The 27,902-nt window shown below is 38.0% G+C and overlaps 1 protein-coding gene across 11 annotated transcripts in view; it reads left to right on the top strand.

The window, feature by feature from the left end:
- Positions 1-27,902, top strand: part of FERMT2 (FERM domain containing kindlin 2) — a 73,002-nt gene that overhangs the window by 9,305 nt on the left and 35,795 nt on the right. For all 11 annotated transcript variants that reach the window (XM_060418656.1, XM_060418655.1, XM_060418654.1 and 8 more), the window contains exon 3: positions 20,689-20,922. In XM_060418656.1, coding sequence (XP_060274639.1) covers positions 20,689-20,922 — 234 coding nt within the window. The remainder of the gene's footprint in view (positions 1-20,688; positions 20,923-27,902) is intronic.

The following is a 27,902-nucleotide window of genomic DNA, read 5'->3' as shown; positions in this document are numbered from 1 at the left end:
TCCCAGCATCAGAGTCTTCTCCAATGAGTCAACTCTTCCCACAAGGTGGCCAAAGTACTGGAGTTTCAGCTTTAGCATCACTCCTTCAGAATGGATTGGTTGGATCTCTTTGCAGTCCAAGGGACTCTCAAGAGTCTTCTCCAACACCGCAGTTCAAAAGCATCAATTCTTCGGCGCTCAGCCTTCTTCACAGTCCAACTCTCACATCCATACATGACCACTCGAAAAAGCATAGCCTTGACTAGACGGACCTTAGTCGGCAAAGTAATGTCTCTGCTTTTGAATATGCTGTCTAGGTTGGTCATAACTTTTCTTCCAAGGAGTAAGCGTCTTTTAATTTCATGGCTGCAGTCACCATCTGCACTGATTTTGGAGCCCCCAAAAATAAGGTCAGCCACTGTTTCCTCATCTATTTCCCATGAGGTGATGGGACCAAATGCTGTGATCTTAGTTTTCTCATTGTTGAGCTTTAAGTCAACTTTTTCACTCTCTTTCACTTTCATCAAGAGGATTTTTAGTTCCTCTTCACTTTCTGCCATAAGGGTGGTGTCATCTGCATATCTGAGGTGATTGATATTTCTCCCAGCAATCTTGATTCCAGCTTGTGTTTCTTCCAGTCCAGCGTTTCTCATGATGTACCCTGCATAGAAGTTAAATAAGCAGGGTGACAATATACAGCCTTGACGTACTCATTTTCCTATTTGGAACCAGTCTGTTGTTCCATGTTCAGTTCTAACTGTTGCTTCCTGACCTGCATACAGATTTCTCAAGAGGCAGGTCAGGTGGTCTGGTATTCCCATCTCTTTCAGAATTTTCCACAGTTTATTGTGATCCACAGAGTCAAAGGCTTTGGCGTAATCAATAAAGCAGAAATAGATGTTTAGCGTAATACATTTTAGATTCTTGTGTGTGAGTAGTTGTTTTTATTGTTCAGTTGTAGTTCATTTTATGAATGTGTACCACAGTTTGTCTGTCTACCAGTTGTTTCCAGTGTTTTCAGAGTACCATTGTTTCTAGTTTGCGGAGATTTTATGAGAATTAACAATTGTTCCAAGTCCTCCAGTAGCATTTGGTATTGTCAGGTGTTTTTGGTTTTATTTTTGTTTAATTTTATTCAGTCTAATAAAGTATGTAATGATATTTTATGATGATTGTAAGTCACACTTAATGGCTATGATGGGAAGCTTTTTACAGGCTTATATGCCATGTGTATATCTTAGTAAATTGTCTTCATATCATTTGCTTATTTTTTTAATTGTTTGTTTTCTTGTTGAGTTTTAAGATTACTTAATATATTCCAGATACAAGTACTTTATCTGATAGGTGTTTTGTAGTATTTTCTCTCAGTCTGTGGCTTGTCTTTTTATTTTCTTAACCGTATATTTCAAAGAGCAAAACTTTTAAATTTTGAGGAAGTCCAATTTTATCAGGTTTTTTCTGGATTGAACTTTTGAAAAATTGTCTTCCACAAGGGAATTGGCTTAGTCAGAATTTGAAACTTTCTGCCTTATAAGTTGTATAGCTTTTGTTTATTTTTGTATGTTGAAAGGAGAAATATATGAAGTATAGTAGTGATAATGTATCAGAAGGGGAATAATTGCATCATATCAGTTTGAAATAATGTAATTACAACTTTTATGTGGTAAAATCTGAGCTATAAAATAATAGGCCAGTGAAAACTGATTTATCAGCAATCCATTAAAAGACCTAGATATTTTAGAACATTAGTCATAAAAATAGATCTGTAATAAAGCATCATTGAATAATTAAAATTTTAGGGTGTAATGTTATCAAAAGAATTAAGTCTGGATTATAATCCTGACCATGCTACTTAATAGCTTTGTGATTTTTAGAAAGTTTTTAAGTCAGAGTTTTCATGTTAAGGGTCTCAGTTTCCTTATCTGTACAGTATAGATAAAGACAGAAGCCTTCACTTAAGTTTGTTACCTTACCTTTGTAATGTTATTGGAAGTCTTTGAAAATTGTTCTTCAAATATAGTATCCTCTGAATAGTATCATTGTGTATAAAGGGTCATTATTTGAATCCTTCATTCTTTGCTTTTTGTCTGCCTTCCTTCATTGACAGTATTACACTGTTTATTCATAGTGACTCAGAGTTATGTGTAGAATGTTGAAATTTTTATTTTCTGATATTTTTTCTCAGTTTCAGTAATTCTGCTTCTAAGTGAGTTAGTGTTCTTAAGAGAAGATGATAAGCGATAAATGGTTGAAATGAGTTTACATATAGATTTCCCTTCCTTTCATGATTCAGTCTGCAGACTCAATTATTTATTATTTAGTTATAAAGACCATCCAGTTTCAGTGGGTAACCCTTATACAGTGTTCAAGGTAACAGAGCCGGTAACCTTCAGCCCAGAGGAGGTGACGTTTGCTTTGGAATCTGTAGTGAATCTTTTCTCAGATATTTATCTATCTTATTTTTATACTGTGCTGTAACTAAAAGCTACAAGAGGTATTTTAAAGATCAATTTTAAAGCCTCAGTGTAATGATGGTTTTGATATCTTTTCTTAATGGAGCATTCAAGGTTATGAATAAAACACCAGTGACGTGCTAGCATTATTGATTGCAGATGAAGATGTCTGTTGGATAAGTGCCTCCCAGTTTATTGTTCCTTAATGTAGTTCCTGAATTTCATAACCTTTGAAATTAAAAATAACTTGAAAAATGCAGACAGTTGCTGTATCAGTTGAAGCTTTTATGCAAGGTGTTGATGCAATCTGTTGCTGTGATAGAATGCCCTTGTTGTGGAGCATAGACTGTGGGAGGGCTTCCTAACTCATAATCCTGATTTTGCAGCCCTGTGGTGTGTGACCTAACCTGTCTGTGCCTCTGGTTGCTCATCTGCAAAATGGGAATAATAACAATGTCTTTATCCTAGGCTTATTATAAGGACTCAGTTAATATATGTGAAGTATTTTAGAATAGCCTCTGTAAATGGAGCTATGTTGATGAAGTGTAGCTATATAAAATGTTCCCTTTTACCGAGCTAGAGAAATAATATTTTATAAAAGATTGGGAATGTGTCATTTATAACGGTGAGCCAAATAGTACTGATTTATTCTCTACCATATTAGGAATGTATTTTAACTTTATTGTGCTTACCTTTATCATTATGGGGTTTCCCTGGTGGCTCAGATGGTAAAGAATCTGCCTGTAGTGCAGGAGATCTGTGTTCCATCCCTGGGTCAGGAGGATCCCCTGGAGAAAGGTATACTGACTACCCACTTCAGTATACTTGCCTGGATATGACAAAGATGGTTTAGAAGCAATAGATTTTATATTCCAATATATAGAAAATTATAGATAAACCATGCTTAAATGGAGGCTATTCCAATTTAATATTCTGGTTTAAGCAAATGCCTTTTTTAAAAGGTTAACTTTGTCAATGTTTAAGGACTTAAGTCCAAGACATGGCCACTTAGAGTTATATATGACCTTGGCATATTGTTTTAACCTCTCCTGATTATTAATCTCACTTAACCTTTGTTTACTTCCTTGCTTCTTAGAGTTAATGTAAGAAGTAAGTATGATGTAAAAAGTATTGGGATGACCAAAAAGTTTGTTCAGGTCTTTTTCAAGAGATGGTACAAAAAAACCTGAATGAACCTTTTGGCAACACCAATATTAACAGAATCTCTGGTAATAAGTAGAATGCCTATATTAAGAGCTCAAAAAAAAAAAATGTTACCCTCAGTTATCCTTCAAATACTATGTAAACCTAAAACAACAATTTGAATTGTGGGTTGAAATAGCCTGGTTTATTTTCATTGTATTTATGTAGTACTTAACCAAAACCCCTTCTTATTTTCTTGCTTTTGTAAGTTTTGTTTAATGGCTCTGAACTCTGGAATGTGTTCCCTGAGCTAAACTGCCTGGGTGGGAATACTGGCTTCACTCCCTATAAGCTTTGTGACCCTGGGTCAAGTTATTTAGCTTTGTGGTGGCTTAGTCTCCTATAAATAAAATGAGGGTAGTAATATATTTACCTCATATGAGTTGTTGTGAGGATTAAATGAATACATATGTGTAAAGGACACAGCGGTGTATAGTGAGTACTGTTAGGGAGATGGTTGTTGTTCAGTTGCTCAGTCTCGTCCAGCTCTTTATGACCCCATGGACTGCAGCATGCCAGGCTTCTCTGTCCTTCAGAGTGACTGTGGTTATTTTATTGAGGATCCTAATGGACGGCTAGGATATCTCACTACTAAATATTTTCCCTGATGAATTTGGGGAATAAGTGCCTTAAAAGAACTTAGACTAGGAAAGAGGGACTTTAGAGCAAGAGGAGACATTCACGTATAAATATTCCCACCCAAAGATAGGTCTGTACATTAATTTTTTGTTTCAATAGGTTGAAGTGAAGTCGCTCAGTCGTGTCCAACTCTTTGTGACCCAGTGGACTGTAGCCTGCCAGGCTTCTCTGTCCATGGGATTCTCCGGGCAAGAATACTGGAGTGGGTTACCATTTCCTTCTCCAGGGGATCTTCCCGACCCAGGGATCAGAGCCGGGTCTCCTGCATTGGAGGCAGACACTTTAACCTCTGAGCCACCAGGGAAGAGAGGCTTATAACATGTGGCATTTGTGAGGATCAAAGAGGTGGTGAACTTGACCCATCAGTTGTAGCAGCAAGCAAACATTTATGGAGGGCCACAATAAACTGGAAAATTCTGAAAGAGATGGGAATACCAGAGAACCTAACGTGCCTCTTGAGAAACCTATATGCAGGTCAGGAAGCAACAGTTAGAACTGGGCATGAAACAACAGACTGGTTCCAAATAGGAAAAGGAGTACGTCAAGGCTGTATATTGTCACCCTGCTTATTTAACTTATACGTAGGGTACATCATGAGAAATGCTGGGCTGGAAGAAGCACAAGCTGGAATCAAGATTGCTGGGAAAAATATCAATAACCTCAGATTATGCAGATGACACCACCCTTATGGCAGAAAGTGAAGAGGAACTAAAAGCCTCTTGATGAAAGTGAAAGAGGAGAGTGAAAAAGTTGGCTTAAAGCTCCACATTCAGAAAACGAAGATCATGGCATCCGGTCCCATCACTTCATGGGAAATACATGGGGAAACAGTGAAAACAGTGTCAGACTTTATTTTGGGGGGCTCCAAAATCAGTGCAGATGGTGACTGCAGCCATGAAATTAAAAGACGCTTACTCCTTGGAAGAAAAGTTATGACCAACCTAGATAGCATATTCAAAAGCAGAAGACATTACTTTGCCAACAAAGGTCCATCTAGTAAAGGCTATGGTTTTTCCTGTGGTCATGTATGAACGTGAGAGATGGACTGTGAAGAAAACTGAGTGCCGAAGAATTGATGCTTTTGAACTGCGGTGTTGGAGAAGACTCTTGAGAGTCCCTTGGACTGCAAGAAGATCCAACCAGTCCATTCTGAAGGAAATTAGCCCTGGGATTTCTTTGGAGGGAATGATGCTAAAGCTGAAACTCCAGTACTTTGGCCTCAGGCGAAGAGTTGACTCATTGGAAAAGACCCTGATGCTGGGAGGGATTGGGGGCAGGAGGAGAAAGGGATGACAGAGAATGGGATGGCTGGATGGCATCACTGACTCAATGGATGTGAGTCTGAGTGAACTCCAGGAGTTGGTGATGGACAGGAGGCCTGGCGTGCAGCGATTCATGAGGTCGCAAAGAGTCGGACACGACTGAGCGACTGAACTGAAATGAACTGAAGCATTATATTAGGTAATGGGACATAGTCCCCACATAAAATCTGAACGACTTTCTAGTAAAAAAAAAAAAAGATTGCTTTGAATTGAGAGTCTCAATGTGAAGCACCAAATATGTGGTTCAGGAAGATGGTGGAGATTTAGAAGCATGAGCCTAGATTGACTGACTTTATTTGAAGAGAGCCAGGGTGAAAAGTTTGGAAGAAAGGTATTCTGGATTGAAAGCTGTGATGTTTATGATGTATTAGAGACTAAGAGAAATAGAAAATATGATTATAGAGAGGAAAGATATCATTAAGTCAGGAAATGGTATTCTGTTTTCTTCTGTTATTCCTTCATTCACCTACTTGCTTTAAATGAGAACCTACTAGAGTGCCCTCTACCATACTGCAAATGCCAGAGACAAGAAGTGTACAAAATTAACTTAATCCTTAGACTGATTTGACCTGCAGTCTTAGGGGCAAGATAATCTAAATAAGTAATTGCTATTATGTGATGAGTGTTATGATAATTAAAATAGTTATCAGAGAGTATATATACTAGGGAACCCAACCTAGTATATGGGGAAGGGTTTCTGGAGGAAATTACATTTAAATTGAGGGCCAGTGGTGTCCACCGGGCTCCTCTGTCCATGGGATTCTTCAGGCAAGAATACTGGAGTGGGTCGCCTTTTCCTTCTCCAGGGGATCTTCCTGACCCAGGGATCGAACCCAGGTTTCCCGCATTGTGGGCAGACGCTTTAACCTCTAAGCCACCAGGGAAGCCTGATGGTGGAGTAGGAAAGAGCCAGGTGAATGAGTGGCAGAAGATCTTAGGAAAGCGGTGTAGGATGAAAGAGCAGCAGATTGGGAGAACATGAGAAGTCGAGCATGAGAGCATGGGGATGAGGGAAGGCCGCCATTTGAGGAACTGAGAGTCTGTGTTGATGGAGGAATGGTCCTGGGGAACCAGGGACTTGACAGGCTTAAGAAATAAGCAAATGCTTAAAGTGCATTGTAAACCAAATTTAAAAGATTTAGTGTCGTGGTAAGAGCTGTGAGATACCCATAACAGATTTTAAACTGGAAAGAGACATCAGATCTTTACAAATTTCAAGTACATCATACTCATATATATCAGTAACATATGATACAAGCAGTAGTAAGCCTCTCAGATTCCAAGAGATATTTTTTTCCATAGCTTGTGCTGTAGTCCTGTATTAGAATTTGTTTCCATACTTCTTTTTTGAAGTATAGAATGAATAACTAGTGCCTTTGACTAATTTCAAAAAACAAGTCCAGTTTTAATACTCCATGAGTCAAACATTAACTGATAAATTCAGCCTTGATGTTACTCTTCGAATTTGTCAGATGTTGACATTGCATGGACTTTTGAGTCCAGTCTTCTAGGAACTAAGCCAAACTGAACCAAATTTGTAGTAAGCCTTTAGGATTGGATAGAAAGTTACCCACCCTCTGGAAATGAATAATTGACATGCCTTCTGTTTGTGTGCACTCTGTAATTGCGCACATGACTTATGTCATCTGGTAAAACTTCTTAACTACTCGAATTAGTGTATTTTGTAATAGCAGATATTATGGCTATTTGAAATAGTATTCAATTGATACTGAAATTGATAAACATTATTTTGTGTTTGTGAGTAACTTCAGAAGGCGATTTGTAAACTTAGTTGACTGTGTTTTGCTTTGATGGGCGAATTCCTGAATTTTCAATCAAGTTAGCTATGTCAAAGAAATGTCAACTAGTCACTTGGTATCAGAAGTTTAGTTTCTAAATGTTTTTAATCACTGGTTGATGCATCTGTTTTAGTCACTCATTGAAATCTTAATGTAAAATAATAATTTTCTTATGCTGAAATTGAATGGAGTACTTTAATTGAAATATTTTGACAGTTTGAATGATAATGTAAACTTTGAAATGGTTTACTGCTTCTACTAACAGATGACAAACATTTTATTAAGAATAGGACATATCAGAATTTGGAAACCATCAATATTTTGCACAGTTTCAACATACACGTTTTAGTTATCGTGGTTTAGTTAACACCAGTTATCTAACAACATGGTTCATGTTTTAGTTACCACCATACTTTTGTTTAATTGCATAAAATACCAACTTTGCTTCTAACTCTTCAGTCTACAGTTCACTATGTCAGTAATAGACGAGTACATTTAAGAGTTTTCATGTTACTTGCATATTACAGATATTTATTGGTTTAATTCCATGTAAAAGGCCCTGGGCTTTTTGCCTTTGAGGTACAAGATAAATAAGACCAAAGACCCTTAATTGAGTGGAGGAAGGGAGTTACATAAAATCAATTATAATTGATTGGGATACATTATTCAGAATGCTAAGATGTACCTAACTGCTTTGGCAAGAGGGTTAGTAAAGACGTAGAGATGGTAATATTTGGTTTTTATGTAGGATTTTGTCACCCTGATGAGAAGGAAAGAGAAAGGTATACAACCAAGGAGGCAAAAAACATCAGGGTGTTTCACAAACTAGGCCAGAACATGAGTTGTAGAACCTGGGGACAACTAAGCATCAAGGTGCACAGAAGGTTAGGATTTATATAACCCACTGAGAGGTTATAAAACACTTCAGCAACAGAGGGACTTGGAAAGTTAAGTAGAGAAGTAAAATTATCAAATTTGCATTTTAAAAAGTAACTCAGATAGTTTTGTAAAAAATACTATAGTTCAGACAAGAGATGTTGAGGACTTGAGCTAAAGCAATGTAATAAAAGGAAAAAAAGGGACACATTTAACAGCCATTTGAGAAGTAAATTCCATAGTATTTGGATACAAAGAAAAACAAGGAGACATAAGTTCAGCCTTAGAGAAATATTCAACATTTTTTTTTGAGGGGAGGCTCCAAAATCACTGCAGATGGTGACTGCAGCCATGAAATTAAAAGACGCTTGCTCCTTGGAAGAAAAGTTATGACCAACCTAAACAGCATAATAAAAAGCAGAGACATTACTTTGCCAACAAAGGTCTGTATAGTCAAAGCTGTGATTTTTCCAGTAGTCACGTATGGATGTGACAGCTGAACTATAAAGAAAGCTGAGCGCCGAAGAATTGATGCTTTTGAAGTGGGGTGTTGGAGAAGACTCTGGAGAGAGTCCCTTGGACTGCAAGGAGATCAAACCAGTCCATCCTAAAGGAAATCAGTCCTGAATATTCATTGGAAAGACTGATGCTGAAGCTGAAACGCCAATCCTTTGGCCACCTGATGTGAAGAACTGACTCCTTAGGAAAGACCCTGATGCTGGGAAAGGTTGAAGGCAGGAGGAGAAGGGGACGACAGAGGATGAGATGGTTGGATGGTGTCACCAACTCAATGGACGTGAGTTTGAGTAAACCCCAGGAGTTGGTGATGGACAGGGAGGCCTGGCGTGCTGCAGTGTGGGGTCAAAGAGTCGGACATGACTAAGCAACTGAACTGAGATTAAAGATTTTAAAGGTTAGGTTAATATAATTACTGTTTGTATCATCTTGGAGGGGCTTCCCAGGTGGCACTAGTAGTAAAGAACTCACTTGCCAGTGCAGGAGACGTAAGAGACACGGATTTGATCCCTGGGTCAGGAAGATCCCCTGGAGAAGGGAATGGCAACCCACTCCAGTATTCTTGTCTGGAGAAGCCCATGGACAGAGGAGCCTGTTGGGCTACAGTCCATGGGGTATAAAGAGTTAAGCATGACTGAGTGGCTTAGCAAACACACATGATCTTGGTATGAAGGGAAAGTGTTAGTCGCTTAGTTGTGTCCAACTCTTTGCAAACCCATGGACTGTAGCCAGCCAGGCTCCTCTGTCTGTGGGATTTCCCAGGTAAGAACACTGGAGTGGGTTGCCATTTCCTCCTCCATGATCTTGGTAGTCTTCACTTAATTTGTTGAATGGATGGGGTGAGTGGGCAACAGTTACTGAGTTTTGGAATATTTACATGCGTCATTGCCAGGGTTTGCTGTTTTCATTTTATTGATTACTAAAAGTGTATGTCAGTTGAGTTAGCTCTGGGACTTTGTTAAAAGCAGTTTCTTTCTGTTTTTCATTGCTGTGGAAAATCAGGAATATACTTATTTCTAGTATACTAATAATCCTATTATAGTTACTTGAATTAAGTCATAGATCGTGTTGTACTGATGTAGTATAGAATGCACTGCTGAGAATCTCTTGGATGATTATTCTAGAGTAAAGGATGATTCTGGAAGGAGGGTTGCTCTTTTAGAATAAGATTAAAAATAACTGAGGAATTTACTTCTGGTCTCTCTAGAACAGTCTTAAGGAAGCGAAGAATGATTTAGAAGTTGTTTCAGTTATTTTTATGTGATACAGAATATTCATTTTATAATATAATTTTACTTAATCTCTAATATAAAATAAGTGGTTAGTAACATCATTTTTCTGAATTGCCTCTTTGCTGTTGATAATCAGTTTCTGTTCTTCACTTGTTTAAACTCAGTTTAATTTTGTTCAGTAGTATATGTATTCTTCAAATAATGAAATAGCTACCAGCCATAACCTTTTTGAATTTTATTGTCTATAGCTGTCATTATTAAATCAGTTGAACATATGCATAATATAAATATTCCTTCACATTTGGTGTTTTGAGAGTGAACTGATGAATGACTTTGCAGTGTTGGCTGGTTCTAGGCACAGCCTCCTGAAACCAGTCTTACTTGAATCACAATTTCCATGGTCCAGTTCTTATTATCTATTGAACATACATATATATATCTTAGGATATATCTTGAATTGATTAGCTTCTTGGTGCCTGTGAAGACTGGGGTCCATTATATACAAATTGATGTTTCCAGTGTATGGTTAGTATTGGAACAGAGAAATGGAGTGGTTTGAGTATTTCCCCATAGTTCTTTGAGACCCTAATGAAAGAGCGGTCTCTGATGACAGGGTTTCTCTGCCTGGGGTTTGTTTCCCTTGGGCAGAGGTGAGTGAACATAAATTTAGACTGTGAACCCATTTCTTCATGCCAACTTCTTAGCTGAGATTTCAGTTAGGTGCCTATTAGAACTGGAATCTGATCTCTCTGCCCCTGAGGATCTGTAGAGCCTCAAGCAAGAACCTAACCCCACTGAACCTGGTTTCCTTATCTATAGGAAGAACTTAGATTGGGTTGATTCGTAAGGACTTTTTCAGTTCCCAGTTTATGTGGTCTTTGTAAGCCCCGCTGTGATACTGGCAGGGAAAGGCACAAACTAATAAGCAAGTTGTCGAAAGATCCATGATGTCAGACTTACGGAAAGTTTGTTGAAACTCCCACCAGAATTTTTATGGCTCTTTCCCTTCAAGATGACTTGAAGTCTGCCCTACAAGAGTCCTGCTGCCAGTGCACGCGACTTAGCTCTGAGTTAGGAATGGCAGGTACCGTTTTAAGGAAAGGCAGGAATGAAGTACAGCCTCCATATTTCACTTCTCAGCACTCTCCAGTCCCTCTGGCAAGCCCTGGGGTATTTCCACTTCATTTAATAATCCCTTTACCTCCCTACCTATACTCCCTCTCAATTATAGTGCTTTCCTGGTGACTCAGACAGGAAGGAATCTGCCCCCGGTGCTAGGGACCTGGGTTCAATCCTTGGGTCAGGAAGATCCTCTGGAGAAGGGATCAAATTTACAGTTCCTCTGTCCTTTGATTGTCTCATCTCTTGAAACAGGAATTGTGATAGCATTTACCACTTAGCATTTTTGTGAGGATTAAGTGAGAGTATGTTAAGTGTTACTGGTACATGCTAAATGTTCAGAAACAAATCTTGGTGGTGTTGGTATCATCCATTTGATTTTCAAGCCAGGAACTTTCTAGCGTTCCTCTTCACCTTCCAGCTGTCCTCTCTCATCTATAATCGGTATCAGTGAGACCTGTGATTCTAATTTAGACATATCCCTCACATTTGGCTCCTTTTTAGCTTCTGCCTTAGAAAAGGTCCTACTCCCAGAATGTTGCAGTAAATTTCTTGTGCCAGGTTCTTTCTTTTTCTGATTCACTCTCTGTAATCCCATCATAATTACCTTCATAAAACCATCTGATTTAGAGCCACTATTGTCTATAGAGCAGTTACTCTTGGTACGTGTTAGAATTCCCACATTAAGACCCAGGTAAAACGTCCCCTTTTCTTCAGAGCCTAATCAGTCTTCCACGTTTAAAGTTATTTGCTCCTGTTGCATTTTGCTCTTTTATCTTTTTATCTCATTATATTTGTTTGTGTCCCTCACTTGAGCAGCAAGAACCTCTAGGATGGGAATTCTGAGATAAGTGTACCTTAAGTATATATTCCCATGGCCTAGCTTAGTATCTGGCATATAGCAGGTCCTTGGAAAATGTTTATCGATTCATTTACTGGTTGAGTATCCAAAGAGCAACACTTTGTCCAGTTTGCCTATTTCCTTTTTTGGAAGGCTGAGTGATTAAAAAGACAAGGACTTGAGAGTAGTTCTGTGTTTCAGGAATTGGTGAGGAAAGCAGAAGGTAAAGCTCTTCTATTGTGAGGAACTTTTTTTTTTTTTTTAAGCAAAAAAAGAAACCTTGGCCTAAGGCGATAAATCCTAGCTGGGAAAGAAGAAGGAGGCCAGTTAATTCCTACAGTATATGAAGGATGAGGAGGGAGTAGCCAAGTGTGCTACTTTTAGCAGGAGAGCTTCTCTCCCTCACCACTTAACACCTCCATTGTTTTTAAGCTTCTCTTCCCTCCAGCCCACACTGCAGGTGCCTCTTAGCAGTTTTCCTTACATCTCTAGCTGAACATCAACCATATATTCTGCAAAAAGCCTTATGATATCAGTTTAGTGGAATATTTCTCATAGTATACTTTGGACTATTTTAGATTTGGGTAATAGTCTGATTTGGAATCTATTTATAATGTTTCCTTGTGGCAAATCTAAATTCTAAGACTCAAAAGAATTTTTTGAACATAATCATTGCATACTGTAAGGATTGTCTTGAGCAAAAGATGATGTGAGAAAGAAGAGGAAGTCGATATGGTTTGATTCTCCATGTCTTGGAGAATCTGTGCCACACTTAGTGTAGACATGTTTTAATTCTGAATTTGAAGAAGAAAAAATGAATTTTTAAACATAGAACTAAATAAATCTTAAATATTATTTTTCATGTTGCTTTAAGAGTAACTTCCTTGTTGTTTTCTTTTTTTTTGTTTCCCAGACTTTAAACTTTTTATTTTGTATTAGGGTATAGTCAGTGAACAGTGTTGTGGTAGTTTCAGTGAACAGTGAAGGGACTCAGGCAACATATACATGTATCCATTCTATCCCAAACCTGCCTCACATCTAGGCTGGACATACCAGTGAGCATGTGCTGTACAATAGGTCTTTGTTGGTTATACCTTTTAAATATAGCGGCGTGTACATGACTATTCCACAAGTCCCTAATTATCCCTTCCCCCTGCAACCATAAGTTCATTTTCTAAGTCTGTGAGTCTCCTTCTGTTTTGTAATACGTTCATGTGATCATTTCTTTTTAGTTTTCACATGTAAAGGATGTCATATGACATTTCCCCTTCTCTTTCTGACTGACGTCACGCAGTATGGCACTCTCTAGGTCTCTTCATGTTGTGGCAAATGGCATTCTTTCATTCTTTTTAATGGCTGAGTGATATTCCATTGTATATATGCACCACATCTTTATCCATTCCTCTGTCTATGGACATTTAGGTTGCTTCCATGTCTTGGCTACTGTAAATAGTGCTGCAGTGAACATTGGGGTTTTTCTCTGGATATATGCCCAGGAGCAGGATTGCAGGGTCATATGTAGCTCTATTTTTAGTTTGGTTTTTTTTTTTTTTTTTTAAGGAACTTCCATACTGTTCTCCGTAATGATTGTGCCAATTTATATTCCCACCAACAGTGTAGAAGGTTTCCCTTCTCTCCAGAACCTCTCCAGCATTTGTTGTTTGTGGGTTTTTGATGATAGCTATTCTGACCGGTGTGAGGTGATATCTCACTGTAGTTTTGATTTGTATTTCTCTAATAACAAGTGATATTGAACATCTTTTCATGTGCCTATTGGCCATCTGTGTGTCCGCTTTGGAGGAATGTCTATTCAGGTCTTCTGCCCATTTTTTGAGTGGCGTGTTTGTTTTGATGCTATTAAGTGTCATGAGCTGTTTCTCAGTTTTGGAGACTAATCCCTTATTGGTCACAGAATTTGCAAATATTTTCTCCCAATCTGTAGGTTGTCTTTTCGTTTTGTTTATTGTTTCCTTTGCTGTACAAAGGCTTTTGAGTTTAGGTCTCATTTGTTTATTTTTGCTTTTATTTTCATTATTTTGGGAGAGAAATCAAAAAAGATGTTGCTGTGATTTATGTTAGAGTGTTCTGCCTATGATTTTCTCTGAGAGTTTTATAGTATCCAGTCTCACATTTAGGTCTTTAATCCATTTTGAGCTTATTTTTGTGTCTGGAGTTAAGGAATGATCTAATACCATTTCTTTGCACGTGGCTGTCCAGTTTTCCCAGAACCATTTGATGAAGAGCCTGTCTTTCCAACATTGTGTAGTTCTGCCTTTGTCATAGATTAATCGACCATAGGTGAATGGGCTTATTTCTGGGTTCTCTGTACTGTTCCATTGATCTGTTTCTTTTGTTGGCCAGTACCATACTGTTTTGACGACTGTAGCTTTGTGGTATAGTCTGAAGTCAGGGAGCCAGATACCTCCAGCTCTGTTTTTCTTTTTCAAGATTGCTTTGGCTGTTTGGGGTCTTTTGTGTCTCCATACAAATTTTGAGGTTTTTTTTTTTTTTTTCTAGTTTTGTGAAAAATGCCATTGGTGCTTTGATAGGGATTGCATTGACTCTGTAGATTGCTTTGGTAGTATAGTCATTTTGACTGTTGATTCTTCCAGTCCATGAACATGGCATATCTCTCCATCTGTTTACGTCGTCTTCAATTTCTTTCATCGGCATCTTATAGTTTTCAGAGTACGAGTCTTGTGTCTTCTTAGGTAGGTTTATTCTGGGATTAATGTTTTCTTGATGTAATGAAGGATCTTTACAATTTTCAGTATGAGGATTCATTTATCAAATGTGTGCCAGTCACCTGTGCAATGTGCTAGAAATATAATGGTGATCAAAATAGGCATTGTCCTTGTCTTCTCAGTGTTTAGTAGGAAATTAAGAAACCCCCCCATCCCAGGAACAACGAACAAAACTAATGTACATTTTGATAAGTGATATTACAGTGTACTGAAATAGAGAATAAAAGAGGGACATAGGACACTGGAAGTCTTAGAATGGTTAAGAAAAACTTCTCTGAGACTGTGGAATTTAAAATTCGGGAGACAAGAGAAAACTAGACATTCAGAGAGTGGAGTGACACTTGCAAAGCCACCGAGGCAAAAAAAGCTTACTTACCAGACAGTTCTTGGAATAAAAAGAAGGTAGGTGTGGCCTTGGCACAGGAAGATCAGTATGGAAGAGTGGATGGGCTGTGCTGGGTGAAAGTTTGTAGACTGAAAGTCATTTGGTTTTCATTCTCAGTGCAGTTGCAAGCTGTTAAAAGATTTTCAGCAGGGGGATTGACGTGAGAGTGTTCAATAGGTCACTTTGGCTGTCGCTAGAAAGTGCTGGATGGAATCATGAAGACTAGACAGGAGGCGCTTGGCGGTAGTTGGTGTAAGAGATAATAATGATGACCTGAAATAGGATGGTGCCAACAGACTGAAGTGGAGATTTTGGGAAGTGGAGCTGAGGGGCTTGATGAATGTGCAGACTAGGGAAAGAGAATTCACTACTTTCAGCTTTCTAGCATGAGCAGCTTGGGTTGATTCCTAGGGCTATTTAATGACAGTAGAACTAGGAGAAAATTGGATTAAGTTTTGAATATATTGGCCCTTCCTGAGTAGTTCAGATGGTAAAGAATCTGCCTACGATGCTGGAGACGTGGGTTTGATCCCTGGGTCGGGACGTGGCAACCACTCCAGTATCCTTGCCTGGAGAATTCCATGGACAGAGGAGCCTGGTGGGCTACAGTCCATGGAGTCGTGAAGAGCTGGACATGACTGAGTGGCCAACACACTTTGCATATATTAAGTTTGACATTCTTCTGAGACATGCTGGTGGAGATGTGGGGTAGTCAGTTGGATGAAAAAACTGGTGCTCTAAGCAGAAGGGTAGGCTGGAGATAAAAACTAGGAAGGTAAGTGCAAAGAGGCCATGTAAAGTCACAAGAATGGATGGGATACCTAGGAGCCAGAGTGAGGAGTGCGTGGTTTCTAGAAGGTGGGCATGGCAACAGAGCATGGGTAGCTGGGGTGTTTTCAGATAATTAGGAGGAGAGACGTTTCATCGTAACTCAAAGACGGGAGACCCATACCGGCACAGATGCAAGAAGCTTTGTACATTTGGTTGGCCCTTAGGTGAAATAGTTTCAACCCGGTGGCGTCCCTATTTTCTGAAGTAGAATCCATGGTTGTCTGCTGAGGAGAAGGAGGGTACACAGGCATTTGAGAGGAGGGTTGGCAAGTTTGAGATGCAGTGGTGAACAGAAGAAACATGGTAGGATTGCCCAGCACTAGCTCTGATCCTGTTGGCCTTAAATTTATAATGTTTCAATCTGCCTGGGTTGAAATGAAGGAGCTATTACATTAAGATACACAGCTTTACATACACACACACAATTTGTATAGTTAAGTATGTTTGAGGTGCGGTTAGCTCTACATTTGCCTTGGTGAATGATTCTCAATTGGTTTATCATCATCTTTCTGAGGATTTTCATCAGAGTGTAAAGTAGTTTTTGCTACTTCTGAATAGAATAAATATATCCTTGTGATATCTGTAGTGGAGCCAGCTGTGGAACATGACGTGTAGATATTAGCTTCAAAATAAGATACGCAGTGTAATACGGAGCCAAAACTAAAGAAAGATTTCCTAGTAAGTAGGAAAATGTTGTCTTGCATATTTAAGAGAGCTCAGTCAAGCCTCTAACAAGCTTTGAAATGACACTATGACACAATGACTCTCTCTGGAGGGGCAGTCAAATTAAAGAAAGTTGGAAATGTGTTTTAAGTTTTACAGGATTATCACTATTTAAGTAATGTAAATAACTTTTGTTCTTAAAAACAAGACTGAAAGTACTTCTTGGACTTGCCATCCCCTTTCTGTTCATCTACCATCCATGATTCTACTCCCCAGTATAACAAAATGATCAGGAAAACTTGTCTGTATTCCTTATTTCTACTTCCTCATTGCCCAGCCATTGTAATTCAAACTTTCATCCTGTCCACTCCCATGCTAACTTTTTGCATAGCCTCTGAATTTCACTCATGCTCAGCCCTACCCCTGCATTCTTCTAAATTATTTGATGACTTTGAAATAAAAAATCACTCCCCTGCTTAAAATCAAGTTTTAGACCCACACCCAAAGTGGTCTGGGCTGAGTCCAGGCATTACTCTATTTGAAGAGTTGCTCAGATAATTCTAATGCCAAGCAGGCTGAAAAACACTGCTCTAGTGGCTTCTCTCATACTCAGAAAGAGTAAAAGCTGAACAGCCTTATGGTATACAGGGCTTCTGCCAAGCTCTCTGGTGTTTCACCTCTTCAATTTGAGTCATATTGGCTTTCTTCAAATATGTGGGAACTTTGTTCTTCTCATCACTGTATTTCTAGCACTAGAATAGTGCTTTCTGGTAAATGTTCAGTAGATATTTGTGTAATTAATGAATATTTTACAGATACTGTTTGTTTCTTTTGTAGTAGTGATTCTCTTGTGGTTAGTGCTGATTAGGTCGCTGGCATTTTGAGTCTTCAGGAATGCTACCAAAATTATAGTATTGGAACAAACATCACAGGCTAATCATTCTGTCTTATTTATTTATGGCTGCTTTGGATCTTGGCTGTGGCATGCAGGGTCTTCATTGCATCACACAGATTTCTCTCTTGCACTGATAGCAGATTCTTAACCACTGGACTATAGTCCCTTCAACTATTCCATCTTCTAAAACTGATTGCTTTTTTTCACTGTCAGAGTGCCCGCTTTTCTGTTTTTGTTTGCTGGTGTGTGCAGTGTTGACACTTCAGATCTCTCCTGGTGTCCCGTTTCTGTTTTTAGTTGGAGTAATTTCTCTTTCCTATATTGCTACTTACCCACTGTTTTCTGTTGGTAAAAAAGACTGATCTTACCACTGTTCCAGTCAGTAAGAGAGTCTTTCTCTTTCTGTGGGTAAACAAACTGTTCATAGTGTTTCTAGTACATAATCTTTAGATTACATGTCCTTCTCCCCTATGTTTACTCTTAATAGATGCAGGGGGACTGTTGCTTTGGTGTAAAAAACCAAGGTGGAATTGATGGGGAGGTTTAGATTCTAAAGAGGAAGATCACAGGAAGTGCTTGCCTCTGAGGTCAGCGTTTGAAGCCTCATTGATGCGAGGCTGAGATTTTACTGAATCTGGGCCTATGAAGTCTGTCTGTGAAAGTCCATGTAGTAAATACTCAGGGTTTGGTGAGTTAAGTGCTTGAGTGCAGGGTGGCCAGCCCCGTGCACGGCAGCTGGGGAAATGCTGGGAATTTCATGGCCCTAAGAGCAGTCCTCAACCAACTGGATAGGTCCCCCAGCTTTCTCTTTCCTCAGGAGGAGAACTCTAAGTCATGTTTTATGTGATTCCTCAGAGGGGCTCTTGCAGGACTGAACTCCAGTTATCCACAGAAGTTAACGACTTTTCTCCCACGGCTCACTTTTCCTAATCCCCTCAGGTATGCTTCCTGGGATCTCCCCCTCCCCCATCCCACCTCAATACGCTACTTGCACCAGAGTTCTTATTTCAGGGTTGTCTTTTGATTTAAGACAAAGGAAATCCAAATGACTTAAGTCAGTATTAACAAAATTACTATTATTAGCAGCGTACAGCCTTTTCCTCTCTTCTCCCTGCACTGGAAATACATGTTTTGGCTTCCTTAAAGATTGACATTGGTAGTGGAAGTGAATGGGCTGAAAAAGAAAGTATTAGATATCAATCTACCATTTCTTCAATTCAGCTCAGCCTTACTCTGCAGTGGTTACTGTCATTCTTTACAAATGACCTTGTTCTGTCTTCAGCTCTTTGTTCCTAAAGAATACAGTAAACCATCTGTAACATGTGAGACATTTACCTCATAGTATACAAAAAGGTCCCAGTCTTGGTTATCTGCTTGTGAGCCAGATTGGATTTACTGTTTCTAAAAGTTGATAAATTCTGTGCTGGAAAGTAATTTAAGAGACTAGGTACTATATATTGAATACATTTTGTCACAAGTAAGTAGTTGTAAAATATGTATTTCTGCAGCCAATCTTCAAATAACATAATTGACAGGGCTTTCCCAAAACAAATACTGAAATTTCAGAATGCGGTAAAATCACAAGTCACAGTTTTTCCATTAAAGTACTTACTCATTAAAATATTTTTTTACTATCTGGGGGAATTGAAGGTCTTTTTCCCTCTTGTGATCTGTTTCTTCCATAGTGAGGAGAATTATATCAGTTACCTTTCACCATTATAGAAGGTGTTTCTAGGCTCATAGGTTTAGTATATACTTTTAAACTTATCTTCTTAAAATAGACCAGTTCTTTCTAAAGCTGTATGAAAATGAGCTTTATATCAGATCATGATGATAGTTTTATTTTTCCTCGCTCTCTGGAAAGCTTGGTTTTGCTATGTTGTTGCTGTTTTAATATCCTGTTCCCCCTTTTTGGTTCTTAGTTCATCATATAATTGATCCCCACATTCTTTACTTTTATTGCTACTTTAATAACCGGCAGAAATTGGATTTTATTTGTAAATTTATTGCTATGATCTGCTGTATCTGGAGGTAGCCAAATCTTTTGTAAATTACATTTTCTTTATTTCAATTCAGTTCAGTCGCTCAGTCGGGTCCAACTCTTTGCAACCCCATGGATTGCAGCATACCAGGCCTCGCTGTCCATCACCAACTCCTGGAGTTCACTCACACTCACGTCCATCGAGTCAGTGATGCCATCCAGCCATCTCATCCTCTCGTCCCCTTCTCCTCCTGCCCCCAATCCCTCCCAGCATCAGAGTCTTTTCCAATGAGTCAACTCTTTGCATGAGGTGGCCAAAGTACTGGAGTTTCAGCTTTAGCAACATTCCTTCCAAAGAACACCCAGGGCTGATCTCCTTTAGAATGGACTGGTTGGATATCCTTACAGTCCAAGGGACTCTCAAGAGTCTTCTCCAACGCCCCAGTTCAAAAGCATCAGTTCTTCAGCACTCAGCTCTCTTTATAGTCCAACTCTTTCTTTATTTAGTTTCTTTTAATTTAATTGTATATGAGTGTTAAATAGTTTAACGGGTATTAATGTTTCTTCTTTTTTTTTTATGTTTTTTCTTGTGCCAAAATATATTGGGGGGTGTGGTTGGAATGTAGTTTTTTTGTTTTTGTTTTCTCTCAAGTTAAGTGTTACTCATGGATGTTTTCTTTTCCAGGCTCCTCTTTACCTAAGATAGTGGTTTTTGTTCATTTTTGTTCCATCTTACTTCTCACCACCCCTTAGCCTCAAGATGCTTCTGCAGCCTCATATGCCTCAGCTTTCTCACCAGCTTTATCATCAGGATATTGTCCATTGCTCAAAGCTGGGCTAAGAATCCACCAACTCCATCTCATTATTTATTCATCCTTTGGATTCCAATCCCCAGGGTCTTCCTTGTTCTCTGAATGCTTACAGAGTCCGTACTCTGTCATATGTGTGTCATACTTTGTCATGTGTGTGTCTACTTTAAGCATTATTAATTACTCTGTGTATTCTGCCTCTGCTGTCTTCTATATTAGCTTTCAAGGGCAGAGTGTTTTCTCAGCTGTTTGGTATTTCTTTAGTATTACTTACCACATAACAGGCATTTAGTATTTAACTAATTGTTCATATTAAATACCGAGTTACTTAGTTTTCTGCTTGTAATTTCTCTCAAGGCAGTCCTGCAGATTTTTAAGTGTTTTGTTTGTTTTTTTAATAGATGTAAAAAAAGATTGGTCTGACCATGCTCTGTGGTGGGAAAAGAAGAGAACTTGGCTTCTCAAGACGCATTGGACCTTGGATAAGTACGGCATTCAGGCAGATGCTAAGCTTCAGTTCACCCCCCAGCACAAGCTGCTCCGCCTGCAACTTCCCAACATGAAGTATGTGAAGGTGAAAGTGAATTTCTCTGATAGAGTCTTCAAAGCTGTTTCTGACATCTGTAAGACATTTAGTAAGTACTATATCAATTCTTCATGAAATTATGAGTTTTATGATATGTATATGGCTGACATTGAGTTTATCTCAAAGAGTAGGGATTGGGGTGAGCAAGCTGTGCTTGTGCATATGTGAAATTATTGCTTTATTCTTTAACGTTTTTATATTTAAGATAAAGAAATACTGAGTTAAACTAAAACAGGAGTCTGGTAGAGCTCTTTCCTTTCTAGAAGTATATCGTATATTTATTATTATTAAATACCTCCTTCTGATGACTTTATTTTTATGGAAAGGAGAAGGGAACAGGCATTATTTTCTGAGGAATGTAGCTTTTGTAGTGTTTCAGTGCAAATCAGTATTTGCATTGATTCAGGCAGATTGTGTCACTTCCTTCACTGAAGGGCTGACACAGTTCCTAAGGAAATGACCACGTGTGTTGGCATCCTTCCTTAACCAGTCTACACTTTGACCACTCTTGTAGCGGTTCTGTTTATGTTTTCTGAAATGAGATGTGGATTACATTTGGTTGACCCAGTTCTGTCATATGACAGGAAGTATTTAACCATCAGAGAAAATCTGAATCATTGTCATCATTAGTACATAATTCTGTTGTATCATAGATTTGGGGGAAATACAGGATAGTACTGTTTTGATCTAATAACTCAAATTATAAGGTTTTTTATGTTTAATGGAATTTCTAAGAAAAATAAAAATACAGAAAAATACTAAGACTTATGTAACATTCACCTAAATATCACTAGAATTAATAGTTGATGTTTTGTCATTTTGCTAACCTTTTAAAGTCAAATAATATAGGTAAAGTTCTTGATTCGTATTCTTGTCTAATTTCCCTTTATAAAGCAGCTACTGTCATAAGGTTAGTGTGTATCTTTCCAGTACTTTTGAAAATACCTAAATACACATGCACATATACATATTCATGTCTGTGAGTGTGTATACTCAAAAAATATGTTGCTGTAGTTGTTTTTCAGTATCTTACATTATTTTGTACATGTGTGGTGGAATTTCTCTTTTGTGTCTGTGTAAAAGTAGAAGGTAGAATTGTTTTGTTTTAAGTGTATACATGATTCATTTCGGATACTGTCAAATTGCACTCCCAAGTGGTTGTACCGGTTTACATTCCAACTCGCAGTGTGTGAAAACCCACTGCCCGAAGCCATCACTAACACTTGAGTGTTGTCAGTTTTTAGTGTTTGTTTCTCTGAGTGAAAAAAATTTTAGTTTATGAAGATAACTATGTTTTTATGTCTCAACTGGCTGTTTCAGTTTCTTTTTAGAATTGCTTGTTTATATCACTTATCAATTTTTTTTAATTAATAAACTTTTTTTAGAGTAGTTTTAGGTTCACAGCAAGATGGAGCAGAAAGTACAGAGTGTTCCTGTTTACTCTCATTCCCACACATACAACCTCCCCACTGTCAACACTCCACACCAGCGTGGGACATTTGTTACAATGATAAACCTTCATTGACACATCATTATGACCCAGACTCCATGGTGTACATTAGGGTTTACTCTTGATATTGTATAGTCCACAAGTTTGGACAAATGTACAACCATTATTATAATACCATACAGAATAGTTTTACTGTTCTCTAAATCAGTGCTCTGCCTTTCCATCCCTCCACTACCAACCCATGGCAACAGTTCATCTCTCTACTGTCTACGTAATTCTGCTTTTTACAGAATGTCGTACAGTTGGAATCATATATAGCGTTTTCAGATTATCTTTTGCTTAGTAATACAGATTTAAGTTTCCTTCATGTCCTTTGATGGCTTGATAACTCATTTTTTTTAAAGCGCTGAATAATATCCCATTGTCTGTATGTGCCAGTTTACTTTCCACATTTACTGACAGATATCTTTGTTGTTTCCAAGTTTTGCAACTATAATAAGGTGCTGTAAACATTTATGTGCAGAGTTTTTTTTGTGAACTTGTGTCTTTTACTCCTTTGGGTAGATTCTAAGGCAAATGGTTGTTGGACCGCATGGTAGGAAAATGCTTAGTTTTGTGGGAAACTGCTAAACTGTCTTCCAGAGTAGCTATGTCATGTTGTGTTCACATTCAGTAGTGAGTGAGAGTTTTCATTGCTCTCATCCTCACCAGCATTTGGTGTTGTCAGTATTCTCGATTGTGGACATTCTGATAGATGTGTAGTGGCTTAGCACTGTGATAATTTTGCGTTTTAATGATGACATATAATGTCGGACATATTTTTATATGTTCATTCGCCACCTATACATCTTTGGTGAGGTGTCTGTTTAAAAGTCTGTGCCCTGTTTTTTAGTCAAGCTATTTTTTTTTTTTTTACTGTTATATTTTAATAGTTATTTGTATACTTTGGGTAACAATCTTTTGTCAGATATGACTTGCAAATATTTTATCCTGGTCAGTGGCTTATCTTTTCTTTCTCTTTGGCAGTTTCTTTCACAGAACAGAAATTTTTAATTTTTATAAAGTCTAGCTTATCAGTTATTTCTTTAATGGTATGGTATGTAATTATTTTTTATAAATACATTATTGAATTTGATTTACTAATAGTTTATTAAATATTTTTGCATTTATGTTCATTAGAGATATTGTTCTATAGTTTTCTTGCAATGTCTTCATTTGATTTTAGTATTAAAAGTAATGCTAGCCTCATAGAATGAATTAGGAAGTATTTCCTCTGCTTCTGTCTTCTGAAAGAGATTGTAGAGTATTAGTATAATTTCTTCCTCAAAGGTCAAGGAGGAAAGCTCCTTGACATGGGTTTTGGCAATGATTTTTTGGATATAGCATCTAAAGCACAGGCAGAAATAAACAGGTGGGATTACATCACACAACAAAATTTCTATGCAGCAAAAGAAATGATCAGCAAAATGAAGTATAATCTATGGAATAGGAAAAAATACCTGCAAGCCATATATCTTATAAGGAGTTAATATCCAAAATATATAAAGAGCTCAATATCAAAATCCCCCAAATAACCCAATTTAAAAAATGGGCAAAAGACCTGAATAGACATTTTCCAAAGGAGTTTTACAAATGGTCAACGAGGTACGTGAAAATGTGCACATCACCGCTGATCATTAGGGAAATACAAATTAAAACCACAGGAGATATAGCTTACTTGTTAGAATTCAGTTCAGTCGCTCAGTCGTGTCCGACTCTGTGACCCCATGGACTACAAGCACGCCAGGCTTCCCTGTCCATCACCAGCTCCTGGAGCTTGCTCAAACTCATGTCCATCGAGTTGGTGATGTTAGTCTTATTAGAATGGCTATCATCAAAAAGACAAGTGATAACATGCTGGCAAGGATATAGAGAAAAGAGAACCCTTGGGCACTCTTGGTGGGACTGTAAATTGGTGTAGACACTATGGAAAACTGTGGAGGTTCCTCAAAAAACTGAAAGTAGACTCTCCCATATGACCCAGCAGTTCCACTTCTGGGAACATAGCTGAAGGAGATTAAAACATTGGGTCAGAGCGGTAACCGCACCCCCATGTTCATAGCAGCATTATTTATAATAGCCAAGACATGCAAACAAGGTCAAAAGGTGCAAGGTAAGTTAAGCACTCAGCGATGTGGTATATGCATGTTGACGAGAGTTAACACTACTGTATGGTTAATTTGGAATTTGTTAAGAGAGTAGATCCTAAGTTCTTAACACAGGGGAAATACTGTGGTGATCAGTATGTGTAAGTTCAAGTATGTGTAAGTCAAGTCGTCATGCTACACCTTAAACTTACACAGTGTTGTGTGACATACCTGAGATACGTCAGGCATACCTCAATAAAACTAGAAAAAATGTTTGGTAGAATTTAAGTGAACCTGTCTGGCCCTAGTGCTTTCTGTTTTAGAAGGTTATTATTGATTCAATTTTTTAATAGGTACAGGCTTACTCAGATTGTCTGTTTCTTTTCTTGTGTGACTTTTGGCAGACTACTTTCTTAGTTTTTTATTTGGTAAGAATTATTTCTTCTGTTATATAAGAAAATGCTCCTGTGTAGTGATTAAATGAGGTTCTTTGTTATATTTTACTTTCCTTTTTTAAAGAAACCCTTCTGGCAAAGGCATGCCAAGTTCTTTTATATATAAGGTAAGTTCTGACATGCAGGCTTTACAAGTGAAGAGCCTTATTAAGAGTAAATGAAAAGTTCATTTGTGTCATTTTTTTAGATTCCACTTATAATGATACATGAATATTTCTCCTTGTCTGACTTTACTTCATATTCTGATGTGTCCTGGCCTAGTTTTAAGTTTATTCTGTTTTTATTGTAATTCTTAAATTTATGGATTTGTAGTTATCAAATTTGTGTAATTTTCAACCATTAGTTCTTCAGATAATTTTTGGTGTCCCTTCCCACACTTGCTATCATTTGCTGGACTTGTTTCATATATGCTAGAGCAATTGTTATTCTTCTGTAAGTTGCTGATGTTCTCCCTTTTTTGGTCTTTATTCTCAGTTTCATCTTGGAAAGTGTTCATTGCTATCTTCAAATTCATTGATCTTCTGTTAATCCCATCCAGTGTTCATTTCAGATGTAGTTTTCATCACTAGAAGTTTGGTTTTGGCCTTTTAAAAATACATAAGGTTTAATTTTTTTCTTTATTTTTATGCGTTTCCGTTCTTAAACATGTGGAGTGTACTTATAATAGCCATTTTCATATCTTTGATTACTGATTCTATAATTGTTTATATCATCAATTCTATAATTGATTATATAATCTGTTACATCCCCCATCAACTTTGCTCCTGATAATGGGCTGTATTTTCCTGCCTCTTTTTTGCCTGATAATTTCTGTTTGAATGTTAGAGTCTGTTAATTTTACACTGTTGACTGAATTTCTTTGTGTATTCCTGTAAGTAATGTTGGGGTTTTTTTTTTTTTTTTCTGCCAGATTTTTCAGTCAGATTACCTGGAATCAGTTGGATCCTTTTGATACTTGCTTTTAAATGTTAAGGGCAAGTCCATTAATCTGGAGCTAATTTTCTTCTGGGGATTCTTCTCAATATCCAGTTGTATTAGGAAAACTTTCCCTTACAGGTACACAGATCCGTATTCACCCAGATTCCAGAGGATAACTGCATATCTCCAGAGCCCTCTTCTCTATGGTACTCTGACCCACAAATTCTAGTCATCTTGGCCTCCCTGGGTTCCATCTCAGATGTTTGAACTCAGCAAGACCTGACTCTGTTTGCCCCCTCCCCACCCTGAACTACTTCAAGACAGTAAGCTGGTATACCCAAAGAGCTCATTGTGTTTTTCTCTCCTCTCCTGTTCTCCTTGTTGTCTAATATCTGAAAAACTTTCTTTCCTATTCCTTTATTGTTTACATAAAGCAGGAGGGTAAATCACATTTTTACTACTCTGTCTTGTTGTTAGTTGCTAAGTCGTGTCCAACTCTTTGCAGCCCCATGGACTGCAGCACACCAGGCTTCCCTGTCCTCCACTGTCCCCTGGAGTTTGCTCAAATTCATGTCCATTGAGTTGATGATGCCATCCAACCATCTCATCCTCTCTGTTGCCCCCTTCTCCTCCTGCCTTCAATCTCACCCAGCATCAGGGTCTTTTCTAATGAGTCAGCTCTTTGCATCAGGTGGCCAAAGTATTGGCGCTTCAGCTTCAGCATCAGTCCTTCCAGTGAATATTCAGGGTTGATTTCTTTAGGATTGACTGGTTTGATCTCCTTGTTAGCTTCTAGAGGCCTCCTGAATTCCTTGACTTGTGACCCTCCTCCTTTTTCAGAGTCAGCAACAGCAAGTCCAGCTCTTCTTACTTCTCAAGTCTATATGACTTCTCCTGTCTTATCTCCCCTCTGCTTCCTTCTGCTTTTCTTTTCTGTTAGACAGACTTCTTGTGATTGCTTTGGACCCACTGAGAGAATTCAGGATAATCTCCCTAAAATCAGTTGATCAGTAACCTTAATTCCATTTGCAAAGTCTCTTCACGGCAGTTGCTAGATTAGTGTATGATTGTATAACCAGGAGCAAGAATTTTAAGGGGCTGCCTGCTACAGATTCCTTTCTATAATGTCTATCAGTCGCTGATTGTCCATTCATACAGATACCTGATAAGAAGCTCTAGTTGAATGGGGTTTACCTTGTTTAGCTTGTCCCTCTAAGGGGTATTTAGACATTGAGCAAGCCTTTTCAAATGTCAGTATCTAAAGGATCTTTTCTCTAGGGCTTTTCAGATTTTCCTCCAAGGAATCCTAAAGGGTGTGTATCTGAGGGGTAGGTGTAATTCAGTATGGGACAGGATTCATTTTTCTTGTCTCTTTTTTGAGCACATGATCATGCTTGATGTTTAGCATAGTGAGTCCATGTGTTTCCCATTGGCATCTCCTGCAGACACCTTGATTTTCTGTTTACTAAGTATTTGCTTGTCTCCCATCTGGCTTTTGTCTCAACATTTTTCTGATGTTGCTGATCTGATGTTTTTCTCCTGTTTTGTCCTTTTAGGTTCATATTTTATTTCTTTACATTTTGGTATGATTTTTGGAAAACAGTGAATGTAAATGCAGGAACTCAACCTACATGTTTAACTGGAAACTCTTAAGAAAATTCTGCTTTTAAACAAAATTTGTTTTATTATTTTACCTGAGTACCCTTCTCCACTCCTTTATTTCCCGTTTCCTCAGCCCCATAATTTTTGAGATACATATGCACTATGTATATTACATAATTATATAGGTGATTTATGTTACCTGTCTTCCACTAGACTTGTACTCTACTTGATAACATTGATTTTGAACATTGGATTTTATTGCTGTGTAGTTTATCATTTTGTTATAAATAGATCCTGGATCACTGTTTTGTGTAGTGACTCATAAATGCTACTATCTCTTTATTATTGAACTGTAATTTAGCATAAAGGAAAGGCAGCATTGTATTTTGGTATGCCCATTTTAAAGATTTTACATCTCATAGACCTGTAAGTGTATTTTATTTTAATCTAAACCTTATTTAATTATTTGTGTTCTTCA

This window comes from Ovis aries, chromosome 7, assembly GCF_016772045.2.
Source record: "Ovis aries strain OAR_USU_Benz2616 breed Rambouillet chromosome 7, ARS-UI_Ramb_v3.0, whole genome shotgun sequence".
NCBI classification, from domain to species: domain Eukaryota; kingdom Metazoa; phylum Chordata; class Mammalia; order Artiodactyla; family Bovidae; genus Ovis; species Ovis aries.
This window is presented reverse-complemented; position numbering and strand designations above follow the sequence as displayed.